Genomic DNA, 13,441 nt, shown 5'->3' on the forward strand with positions numbered 1-13,441 from the left:
TAACTTTTGGTATTACAATAAAATCTTTAGAATAGATGCTTTCATTTTGTTGTCCTACATCTCTAAGAAAATACATGAATCCTAGGGCCCCAAAACCTGTTAGTTCCCAAGAGAAAAAAACACTTACCCAAGAAGGCAGAATTACCTACTTTCAAGGAGATTGTCTTTAATTATAACAAGGATGCTTTATCTCTACTTCAAGTTACCTTAAATATTATAAAATCAGAGATATGACTTACTCCACTTAGCTGCAATATTTCCACCTTTAGTGATATGCCATTCAAATACAGCATTTACTTTCTTCACCACCTCATGCCCAACATCCTTAAGGCGTCGACCAATTTCCTCAAAAACCAGAGTACTCTGAAGCTCCTTACCCTGACAAAAAAGAAAACTTAATTTCAAAAGTTTGGTAAAAAAAATGACTCAAGGGGAAAACTGATTACAAATATATACACATACATACATATGTATATGTGTGAGTGCGTGTGTGTGTGTGTGTGTGTATGCATGCAATAAAAGCAATTGTTTCTAAAGCTCTATTTAAATTTCAGGCTACATTTTTTCAAACAAGGCTTCTTTCACATTTTTCTTATATTTATTTATATCATCTAAAACCTTAGTTCTCATAATAAGCAGATTCTACTTTAATCAGAATTCAAAAATAACATTTGAAAAGTAAACTAAGAACTGAATAATCCAGTTAACTTCAGATACTGAACAAATCAATCAACTTCTGTGGTCTCATTTTTTTGTTTATAAAATGGGACTAAATTACATGATGCCTGAATTTCTTTCTAGCTCTAAAAATCTGTAAGTTTTGATCTTAGTTAATTATTAAGAAATTTTAATTTTTAGTCAGTTATATGATTATATGGTTTATATCAGAAAATTAAAGATCATTGGTATGGAATCTTTAACATTACCAAGTGACCAGTTATGAATTAATGTCTTTTACTACTTTTTATATCTCTCAATTTTCTAAAATAGCCTGAAGATTCTTAACTAAAATTCATAAATAAGTTAGTGTCTTAGATACCAGTTTTTACAACTTACCTCAGAAGGTGTCTTAGCTGAAACACCAGATGCTGGCACAAGATCTACATATGCATCTGAGATGACAATGGTTCCTGTTTCTTGGACCTCATAAGAGATGGGGAAAAAATCAGTTCATTCTAATGATCCAAATGGAAACATAATTTCATTGTGAGACGCTTTAAAGTAATTTAAAAGACATTTTATACTTTTGCTTCATATGAAAAAGAAAATAAAACAAATTAAGGGGTAGTAATATAAGTTACAAGATGAATAAACATGGAAGACTTACTAATTTCAGGCATTCTGTGTGTGTGTGTGTGTGTGTGTGTGTGTGTGTGTGTGTGTTTTAGAGGTAGAACCCATAGGCATTCTACATTAGTGTTACACTCCAACCTGATTTTATTTCTTATTTGGAAACAAGGTCTCATAGGTTGATGAGAGTCTCACTACTTGCTAAGGATGTCCTCAAATCCACAATCCACCTGTCTCAGCCTCCCAAGTACTGGGATTAAAGGTGTTCACCATCACACCTGACTCAACAGTATTCTTTCATTAAAACTATGGTATTGCACCAGGTGTGGTGACGCACACTTATAATCCCAGTACTTGGGAGATTGAGACAGGAGGATCTCAGGTTCTTAGCAAGCCTCAGCTACTTAGTGAGGCCCTCTGTAATTTAAAAGACATTTTATATTTTTTGCTTTATATTTTTATTTTGAGACCCTGTCTCAAAATAAAAAGAATAAGAAAAATAGTGCTGGGGGTGTAGCTCAGAGATAGAATGTCCCTGGGTTCAACACCCAGTACCACACACAAAAATAAAATAAAAAATATGGTATTGCTACACAAGTAAAAGATAATTTTCTAAAAGTTATGGAAACCCTTACTAAAATTTTGATTTTTAACCAAGATCATTATCCCTTGACTAGTTCCTCATAAATAAGAGGAAAGAAAACTTTTACTTTGTTCATTTTTCTTCCACATTATATATATAGTAAAAAGCACGAAAAGAGATAATTAATGAACAAAATGCACTCTGGTGAACTGTTTTCTTATATCCCTTTCATATATCCTTTGAAACTTGGCTTAAAAAATGTTTCTTAAACTACAACAGAAAGAAAGGAAGGAAAAGAAAAGAGGTAGTGAAAAAAGGAGTTTTATATGTACATAAGATTTTAAAAAAAGAGTACCTCTGATCACAGGAAAAAATAGCAAATATACTGAAAGGATATGAAGGCATGCTTAGAATTTATCAAAATCCCCAAAATTTATCATATTAAGGATTATTTATCAGCCCCCCCTAGTTTGTATTCATAGGAATTACTTATGTACTGTTCATTCATTCCAAGACTTATGAGAAACATATAATAAAATCATAGTCCTCGATATTTTCAGAGTATAAAATCATGGTCCTAATATTTTCAGAGTTCAAGATCTTATTTGAAAAATAAAATATAAACAAAACAATTAAAATGAAGAGGACACCAGAATAGCACAGATACTAACAGCAAGATTTCAGAGACAGCAGAGAGAGAGAGAGAGAGAGAGAGAGAGAGAGAGAGAGAGAGAGAGAGAGAGAGAATGAATGAATATGTGTATGGGTAAGGAAAGGGGAAGAGGGTAAAAGACTGCCTATAGAGTAAGGTAGAACGTGAACTTCCTCCTCTAAGACAGGAAGAATCTGCAAAGTAAAATAAACATTATACATACAATAAGCAGGAAAATGACATTGCAAGCAGCAGAAAGCAAGACTAAAGCAATCACATAACAGAAGTTTGAAAAGTTAATAATTTTAAAATAAAAAAATACAGTATAAAGAAGGTCCTGGGTAGCTGGGCATGGTGGTATACACTTGTAATTCCAGTACTTGGGAAACTGAGACAAGAGGATCACAGGTTCAAGACCAGCCTCAGCTACTTAGTGTGGCACTCTGTAACTTAGTGAGACCCTATTTCTAAATAAATAATAATAATAATAATAATAATAATAATAATAATAATAATAAAGGCAGCCCTAGGTTCTGAATTTTGGAGCCAGACTGACCTGGGTTTACATCACATCTCTCACCTCAACTACTTGTTGTGTGTGCATGGCCAAGGGGCCTCGAGTACAACATCAAGATTTTATCAAGAACCTAGATTTTCCCCTATCTCAATGCAGAGTTGTTATGCATATTAAAGTTAATAGTCTAAGCTGAACATACACTTGTAATTCTAGTACTTGAGATGCTGAGATAAGAGATTACAGGTTCAACACCAGCCTTAGCAATTTAGCAACACCCTTAGCAACTTAGTGAGATCCTGTTTCAAAATAAAAAATAAAATAGGGCTATGGCTCAGAGGTAGAACTGGGTTCAATCCTCAGTACCACAAAAAAAAAGAAAGAAAAATATATAACAGAGTAGCCTGCTTATAGTGGCTCAATAAATGAAGGCTATTATCTTTATTGTTAGAGTTATTAAAGACACTCTATATTGTACAAAATGATCAGGCCAAAAAGTATTAGCTGTTTAACTGTGTTAACAAAACTTTTTTTTTCTTTCTGCAATACTGGGGATCAAAACGAGGGTCACATACATGCTAGACACTCACTCTAACTATCACTGAGCTACACCCCCAGCCCCATCCTAACCCCTGCTGTTTTTTAAGACAGGGTCTCGCTAAGTTGCTCATGTAGGTCTCAAACATGAAATCCTCTTGCCTTAGCCTCCCAAGTAGCTGAGATTACTAGGTGTGTGCCACCAACACACCACAGAAAAATTATTTTCCAAAAACTTGCAAGTAAAAAAATGATTGCATGTTCTTTTAGTATTTTACTTAGAGCACTGCTAAATTTCACCCCAAAATAACTTAACTCTTGAGAGTGATACAGCTTTGTTTGATTTCTCACTTACTATTAATTATGTCCACATTCTGTTACAAGATGTTAATTTGTGAATTTTCTATAAACAATATACACAAGATTTTGTATACAAAGAAAAATAACTATAAAAATATAATTTTATTGTGTTGTAAATAAATCAACTACCTGTTTCTTTACCTCAGCAAATTTACAGTTAGAATGTCTTTCCTGTTAGATTATGGTTTCACCATGTTGCAAGATCCTTCATTATGTGTTAGGGAAAATAAAAACCAAGGTACATCAGGCAATTTTGTTTGCAATTAAAAGTTACCAATGATTTTAAAAGTATATTTTCTAGGCATTCCTCATACCCACAGTACTAGCCATAAAAATGCTAACAGGGAACAAAAATGATAGGGTTTAGTGAGGAGGGTGACAGAGCCAAGTATCTCAAACTCTAATATTCTTACCTTGGTTTGAAAATGAATTCTGTTTCCTTCCTTCCACATCTCAGTTTGTAGAGTCTGTCCTGGATATATAGGTTTTGCAAAACGAGCCTTTAAAAATTAAAAGAAGTCTTTGGGATTAAAAATGCATTAAAGTGAAACTTTTCTACTACTGATGGGGGAGAAATTTGAGAGGCTATAAAAAAGAAAATGGAGGTTTAAATATATTTTGATTCATAAAAGTTTAAAAAATGTGAAAAATTAGTAGAGAAAGTACAGATAGTATGCATAAGCTAATTCTTCGTCTTTCAAAATACAGAATCAATACTGTTTTTCCTTGATCATCAAGAAACAAATCCTAATCGTTACTAGGTAGAGTTCCATAGGTAGATACTAGAACAACTTAAGAAAAACTTTAAAGTGGTATTAATTAAGGCATAATTAATTATGCCTGGGGTGGGTATACAAGGCAAACTAATTTTACTTATTAGTTTATAAATTTCTGTGTTATACATATGACTAGATAATTAAAACAGCTGTAATGAAATAAAAAGCATAAGAGTAATCAGTGTTATAAGGGACAAGACATCAGTAAATGCATTTTCACTGCAGCAAGGAATACAAATTAATAAATTTTGGAAGTTAACTGACACTGCTTCAAGTGTTTTAAGTGTATATCTTTTTTGATTTATGCAAAGATACTTTGGGCACAGATATTTTTCTTCTTACTTATAATGGATAAAAACTTGAAATCAACTTTAAAGTGTGAAAACTAAAACCAATATGCATTTATCATACTCTATAGGAATATGTTAGTTTAAATACAGCCACTTCACATGTTCAGATAAGTTGGACAAATTACAACAGAGAGAAAAAAAAAGTTTAAGTTTTTAAAGCACAGAGGTTAGTACGCGCATGCTTGCGCGCACACACACACACTTTATAAAACAATACAATTAATCTGTTAAAACTATAACTATGTACAAATATTTATACCTACAAAAAGAAAATGTGCTAATTCAAACTCAATAGAATAATAAAAATGTACAGAAAAGATACAAAAATAGTCAATAAATAAGTGAAAAATGTTCAACATCCTTAGTAATCAGGGAGATGAAAATGAAAACTACACTGAGATTCCATCCAACCCTAATCACAAGTGCAATCATCAAATAGTCAAACACAATAAATGCTGGTGAGGATATGGGGTGTGGGAAGCCATTAAGGTTTTCCCCTAAAAGAATATTTCTGATTAAGCTGACTGTCCTTCGCCCAGAGTCAACAAGGTTTGGGGTCATGGAAAGTTCAAAGTAAAGGGTCTGAGAGAAGACCAGGTGGTGATGTTCAAAGTAAAAGGTCTGAGAGAAGATCAGGTGGTGATGGCACGAGTAACCTACCTGTAACGTATGTGCTTTGGATTAGTCTCTATTATATTCCGGTGATGATAGCATGAGGATATTGATTGACCTGTAACTCTATAAATACCTCAAGAAAAATAAACCCATTGTTGGCCAGTAGGTCAGCCTAAGAGAGATGATATTGACCCAGAAGTAGTCGTCAACCAGTAGAAATATTGACCCAGGAGCAGGGTTGGCCAATAGAGATAGTAGGCTGGCAGTCCCCCTATGTTAGAATTAAATATTCTTGGAATCAAATTCTAAGAGTTGAATTCTTCATCCTCATGCCTCTCTTTGGAAGCTGTACTTTTGCCAGCTGGCTCTAGCAGGTGGTGGCCCGTATGGGGAAATTCTGAAACTGAGGATCCCGTGAAGGACACCACTGAATAAAAAAGGAGCATGCTCAAAGACTTGTGGTGGTGGTGAAACTTGGGAATTGTAATATATAATAGGTCGTTAAAAAAGATGCTTTGTGCTAGAGAAACTAAGACAGAAAATGAAGAGAGAAACTAAGATAGAAAATGAAGGCACCTAAGGTGTGAGTTGTAATATACAATGGGTCAAAAGATTAGTTTTTGGTTTTTTGTATATATGTTAAAAGATATGCCTTGTGCTAGAGAAACTAAGACAGAAAATGAAGGTGCTTTGCCTTCACTCTTTAATGTAGCATTTGCTAAATGAAGTGTTAAAAAACCCAGATCTTTATCTTTAATATCACTGCTTCAAGCGGCTATAAATCAGGCTCCAAATAAACGAGATGATACTAGAGGGTTCAGAGTTTTCCCAGTTACTAACAGGAGGTGTTATTAGATTTCTTGAATGCCGACAAAACTGGGTCAAGGAGGTATTATTAATTTCTTGAATGCCGACAAAACTGGTCACACAGCAGCGGATAGACAATGGCATCCAACCTCCAAAAACAATTTTGTTCTAGTAAAATGGAAAGATTCTTGCACAGGAATTTGGAAAGATCCTGCCCCCCGTACTAATATGGGAAAGAGGGCATGTTTGTGTTTTTTCACAAGATGAAGATAGGATACCTGAGTAGCTGGTGCAACATATGGATAAAAAAAAAAAAAATAGAAGACTCTCGGATTAATGATGATGACTAAAAAATAGAAGACTCTCAGATTAATCATGATGGCTGAAACATGGGCTTACATTCCAGACCATCCCATACTTCATCCAGCTGATTGGGAACAACGGGAGATCACTGTCTTCAGTAATAACTCATGATTGGTGGGACTTCTTGCTTTGAGTTTTACACCCATTGCAGAAACTTTAGGTTATACTGGACAAAGAACTGGTAAAAATGTCAAAAAGATGGGAATGGACAAAGAATTGGTAAAAATGTCAAGAAGATGGGATGTCTACAGTTGATGCCCATGGTACTGCAGACAAGTACAGAGACTAATAGTAACTGTTTTATTCAGAAACTCTTGATTATTTTGGACGGACAAAGACTGATAGTAACTGTGCTATTAAAGGTTTGGTCTTGTGGGGCCCGGGTTACACAGGAAAGAAGATAAAAATGTTAGCCTACTAATAACTTGTTTACTCAGTAAAACTGATTTAACATGTGAAATCATAGTGTTAATTGAAGGAAATGTCTTACTGAAATGCCTATTTTACATAATATTCCCAATACCTTGTTTATTAGAGACTCGAGACACAGTGTGATCTTGGGACAAAGTGAAAACATCTTTATTTAGCAGAAGTACACAATTTATGTTTGAAAAGTAACCCCCATTTAAGTGGCTGGTAGCCAATGATGGGTAAGATTTCCTTGGGTCAAGGAAACCTAAAACAGGATATACAGCTTATCAAAAGATGGGTAATCCTTGATACCTGAAGGAAACAACCTAAGACAGGCATAGTCTTTTTGAATATAATAAGAAAGAGGGAATTGTGGAAAGCCATTAAAGTTTTCCTCTAAAAGAATATTTCTGATTCAGCTGACTGTCCTTCGCCCAGCATCAACAAGGTTTGGGTCATGGAAAGTTCAAAGTAAAAGGTCTGAGAGAAGATCAGGTGGTGATGGCACGAGGGTATTGATTAACCTACCTGTAATGTATGTGCTTTGGATTAGTCTCTATTATATTCCAGTGATGATAGCACGAGGATATTGATTGACCTGTAACTCTATAAATACCTCAAGAAAAATAAACCCATTGTTGGCCAGTATGTCGGCCTAAGAGAGATGATATTGACCCAGAAGTAGTCGTCAACCAGTAGAGATATTGACCCAGGAGCAGGGGTCGGCCAGTAGAGCTAGTAGGCTGGCAGGTCCCCTATGTTAGAATTAAATATTCTTGGAATCAAATTCTAAGAGTTGAATTCTTCATCCTCACACCTCTCTTCGGAACCCATACTTTTTCTCTCTGGCTCTGGCAATGGGGAAATAAGAACTCTTCTACACTGCTGGTGGAATTGAAAATTAGGTCAGCTGCTATGAAGAATGGTGTGAAGATTCCTCAGGAAATTGAAAATGAATCCACCATATGATCCAGCTATACTACTCTAGGGTATCTTTCCAAAGAGACTGAAATTAGCATATTATAGTAATATATTCATATCCATATTTGTAGCAGCACAATTCACAACTGCCAAATTATGAAACCAACCCAGGTGTCCATTAACAGGTGAATGGATTACAAAATTATGGAACATACACACAATGGAATCCTACTCAGCAATAAAGAACAAAATAATGTCATTTTCAAGAAAATGGATGGACCTAAAGAACATATATTAAATGAGATTAGCCAGTCACACAAAGCAAAGGGTCATATGTTTTCTCTTATATGCAGAAACTAAGGAATAACTAGGACACCAGAGAGACTTCAGATAATGGAGGAGAAACTCCAGTGAAGCCAGGGAGGTGATGGTGGGAGACCAAGAATCAATGAAGGAATCACTTCCATCAACACTGTATACATATGGTAGACCACCAATGTCAATCTCAACACCCTGTAAGCAGAAGGGAAAGGAGTGGGAAGGTAAACTATATTATAATGTGAGATTATAATGCACCCATGGAAAGATCTCCTTTGCTCAGGGATAGGCAGAATAAATATCATCAACATGGCCATTCTGCCAAAAGTGATCTATAGATTCAATGCAATTCCTATTAAAATTCCAATGACATTCTTCACAGACCTAGAAAAATCAATTATATGGATAAAGAAAAGACCCAGATGGCCAAAGCAATCCTCAGCACAGCATGGTATTGGCAAAAAAGCAGGCAGACTGAGCAGTGGAATAGAAGATACAGAAACAAATCCACACACCTACAGTTAATTAATCTTTGACAAACGGGCCAAACTTGTATGCTGTAGAAAAGATAGACTTTTCAACAAATGATGTTGGGAGAAGTGGCTATTTGTAAAAAGATGGAACTAAATCCTTACCTCTCACCATGCACAGGAATCAATTCAAGATGGATCAAAGACTTAGAAATTAGACCAGAGACTATTAAATTAGATGAGGGCATAGGCTCAACACTACAACATATAGGCACAGGGAGTAACTTTCTCAACAAGACCTCCAAAGCACAAGAAATAAAAGCAAGAATTAACAAGTGGGATGGCATCAAACTAAAGTTTCTGCTCATCAAAGGAAACCATCAAGAACCTAAAGAGAAAGACTACAGAATGGGAGAAGATCTTTACCAACCACCACTTAGACAGAGGGCTAATATCCAGAATATACAAAGAGCTCAAAAGACTCTACACTAGCAAAACAAATAACCCAATCAAGAAATGGGCAACTGAACTGAATAGACACTTCACAAAAGAAGAAATACAAATGGCCAATAGATACATGAAAAGATGTTCAACAGCATTAGCCATCAGGGAGATGCAAATCAAAACTATGCTGAGATTCCATCTAAGCCCAATCAGAGTGGCAAGCATAAAGAAATTAAACAACAACAAATGCTGGTGAGGATGTGGGGAAAGAGGAACTCTTTTATACTGTTGGTGGGAGTACAAACTGGTTTAGCCACTATAGAGATCTGTGTGGAGATTCCTTAGAAAACTGGGAATAGATCCACCATAAGATCCAGCTATACCTCTCCTGGGTATTTGTCCAAAAGGTTTGAAATCAGAGAACTACAATAACATATGCATACCCATGTTTATAACAGCACAATTCATTATAGTCAAAATATAGAACCAACCTAGGTCTCCATAAACAGATGAATGGACTACAAAAGTATGGGAAATACACACAATGGAATTCTACTGAACTATAAAGAAGAACAAAATCATGTCATTCACAAGAAGAAGGAAAGTCCTGGAGAACATTATGTTAAGTGAGATCAGCCAAGCACAGAAAGAGAAGGGAGTTATGTTTTCTCTAATATGCACAAACTAGGGAGTATTAGGGATACCAGAGGGACTCCAGATAATGGAGGAGAAACCTCACCAAAGCTAGAATGCAAGGATAGGAGAGGAAGAAGACTGAGGTTAATTAATGAAGGTGCTATATCCAAACTTGTGTAAAAATATAAATATAGCATGGTAAACCTGAACACTCATTGTTGGGAGGGGGGATGGGAAGTGGGTGGGAGGGTACCAAGCATAGTCTGAATGTATGCCATTTTCAATATGTTGCACATACAAAAATAAAAAGATTTTTTAATGCACCAATAAAAGTACATAAAATGCATACTGCCTCAGTATAGTACCTATTTTAAGTCACCAAACATATTTAAAGATAGAGAAAATAACTAATATCCAAATTATGTACATATACCTTAATTGCCTTGAATCTTGACACATCATTATCCGCAAACTGCTGTAAAACATGCCTGGCGGAAAATCCAAAGGTACATAATCCATGTAATATGGGCTTCTCAAAACCTATACAAAAAGAGAACTTAGATGGATATAGGTGACTTTCATGTTTAAAAACCAATGTACAGTTAATTCAGGATTTAAAAAACATGTCTTTAAGCTGCATTAGGATGAATTATACCATCTAAGATTAATGAAAAACATGTTTTGTAAATAATGCTTTCTGGTAGAAAAATCATGAAAAAGAATACAGGAAAAGAATGGGAGAGATCTGGAAATACAAAGCTCTGGTTTTATACATGGTATTTATTTCAATATCCATGTAGGTAGATGATCCCTTCCTAATCTTCTGATGCCCCTGGTCAGTGATGATGATGTACCAGTATTGGGAAAGGTCTTAAAAATGTATCAGTGTGCTGGTATTGGAAAAGGGCTACAAAGTTTCAGGCACCAAAGGTGACTAGCAAGAAAAGAGAGGAAGCCCAGGGTCTTTTACATTTACAAGAAAAACAAATTTCCCCAAGGATATGAAGGGGATGCCATGTGTCTCCAAGAGATCCCAGACTTTGATAATCAATTAACACATTTTGGGGTATAACAAAAGGCTTGGGGTTTGGACTGGAGACAAGGCAGGCCTACAGGAAGGAATCGCAATGTCAAAAGACTTGGAAGGGGCAGATCTAGTTGGGTCAGAAGTCTCAGAACAAGAACTCACAGCCACATCTCTCACGGAGCTATGTGTAGAAAACAACAGTCCAAATTCTGTAAGCTTAAACAATTTTATTAATACAAAGATGGAAAGATAGGACAGAGTTAATAAAGCCCTATACCAGAGGTAGTATGGGGGGGTGACTTGAAAAGAAGTCACCCAAGTCTTTTGGACACAGAACCTTTTTACACCAAGTCATCTGACCTGACTAGATCTGCCCCTTCTCTGGGCAGGTCTTCTGATGTGGTGATTTCTTCCTGTAGGCCTACCCTGTCTCTGATACAGACCCCAAGCCTTTTGTTATACCCCAAAATGTGTAAATTGATTATCAAATCTGGGATCTCTTAGAGGCTCATGGCATCCCCCAACATCCTTGGGGAAGTTTGCTTTTCTTAGAAATGTAAAAGACCCTGGACTTCCTCTATTTTCTTGCTAATTACCCTTGGTGCCTGAAACTCTGCAGCCCTTTGCCAGTACTAGCACATTAATACATTTTAAAGCCCTTTTCCAATACTGGTACATTCCCACAAAGGCTTCAGTAAACACCCTTCTCCACAGTCCTACTCTAGGCCTTGCACTAGCAAGAGCTTCACCCACCATCATATGAATCTAAATACTCCACTTTCTGAACTACTCCCTATCTCTCCATATCCTCTGCATAAATGTAATAAGAGAACTATATTTAAAATGTTACTGAAAGTGTGAGTCATAAGTAACTGTATGTAACAATACTCATCAGAAAAAAATAGCTAATATTTTTCATTGATACAAATTATTAGCAGCTTACCTGCAAGGCTAGAAAAGTTAGGGTCAATGTGTAAGGGGTTCCAGTCTCCACTGAGGCGATACAAAGCAGCCTATAGAAAAAGAATGATAAACATCACTACTCAACGTGTTTTAAGAAAATATTAAATGAAAAGTAGACTAGGTCTTCTAAAAAATACATCGTAATGTACCTAAATCAAGCTTTAAATTAAAAAATATTTCTAACACAAAGATTATCTGTAAATTAAATGTTGTTTTGTTTGTTTGTTTGTTTTGCAATATCTCACACTAAAAACCAGTGGAGGCAAAAATTGTCATATAGCAGGAAAAAAAGCCAAAAATTAAACACCATTATCTGAGGAAAAATTCACAAAAAGGAACTATCAATGAAGGTAAGGTAATAGTTTACAATGAAGGTAAGGTTATAGTCTCTTCTACTCAAGTAAATTTTATTCTTTTTTTTTTTTTTTTTGGTGGTACTGGGGTTCCTGGAAACCCTTCTCCGGGCTACACTCCCAGACCTATTTTATACTTTTTTTATTTGGAAACAGGGTCTCTTAAACCAGCTAGGCGTAATCCTCCTGTCTCCACCTCCCAAGCACTGGGATTACAAGTGTGAGCCACCACACCCAGCCTTATTCTATCTTTCTTAATGGAGTGTTTTGTTTTTAAAACTGAATCGCAGTAAAAAAAAAAAAAAAAAGAAGAATAGCAGGATACAAGACTTATAAATGTGAAAGACTCCCTGCAAACTTTCATTCTTCTGGTACATATAATCCTGAATATCAGCTGTCCACCAAAAAAAAAAGACAGATAACTTGCCATTATGATTAAGTTTCTGCTTAGTACAGATTTTTAGTATTTAGATTAGGTAGGATTAGCAGAAAGATATAGGTAACAATAGGGGGAAAGTCACCATATGTCCTAGCATTTAAATTATGCATTTTTCAAACGAGAGGAAAAAAAGAACTAAAAAGAATTAGATAAGAATTAAAGAGAAAAAAAATTTTAAAAACAGCTAGTAATGGATATTTAATGTCTCTATATATCAGTTATATATACATCAATGGCATTATGACTACTACGTATGGTGACACTGTGTGTGTGTGTGTGTGTGTGTGTTTGTGTGTCTGAGAGAGAAGTTGTGTTGTGAAAGAGATAAGGTCTTCCTAAAGACTCTTCCTTTTCTCATCAAATGTTTCTAAGCTTTTCAAGACTATTAAAATGTTATATAAAGATGAGCTGTGTCGGCATATCTGACTTTTTAAATGACCAATTATTATTTTTAATAAATTTTATTTATTAAAAAAACATTTTTATAATTCATAAAAATACTTAATTCCCTTTTTTATACATTGTATAATTTTTTTCTGTGTGGTACTAGGGATTGAACTCAGGGGCCTTCTGCCACTGTGCAACACCCCTCAGCCCTATTTTCTTTTCTTT

General features: G+C 35.3%; 1 protein-coding gene across 5 annotated transcripts in view; it reads right to left on the reverse strand.

The window, feature by feature from the left end:
* HSD17B4 (hydroxysteroid 17-beta dehydrogenase 4) overlaps positions 1-13,441 on the reverse strand; it is a gene marked incomplete at both ends in the record, with an annotated part of 112,039 nt that overhangs the window by 19,665 nt on the left and 78,933 nt on the right. For all 5 annotated transcript variants that reach the window (XM_080698319.1, XM_080698316.1, XM_080698315.1 and 2 more), the window contains 5 exons: positions 240-378; positions 1,057-1,143; positions 4,350-4,436; positions 10,481-10,587; positions 12,018-12,087. In XM_080698319.1, the coding sequence (XP_080554445.1) occupies positions 240-378; positions 1,057-1,143; positions 4,350-4,436; positions 10,481-10,587; positions 12,018-12,087 (490 nt within the window). The remainder of the gene's footprint in view (positions 1-239; positions 379-1,056; positions 1,144-4,349; positions 4,437-10,480; positions 10,588-12,017; positions 12,088-13,441) is intronic.

The sequence above is a fragment of the Muscardinus avellanarius genome, assembly GCF_963383645.1.
Source record: "Muscardinus avellanarius genome assembly, chromosome: 7".
Taxonomy (NCBI): Eukaryota; Metazoa; Chordata; class Mammalia; order Rodentia; family Gliridae; genus Muscardinus; species Muscardinus avellanarius.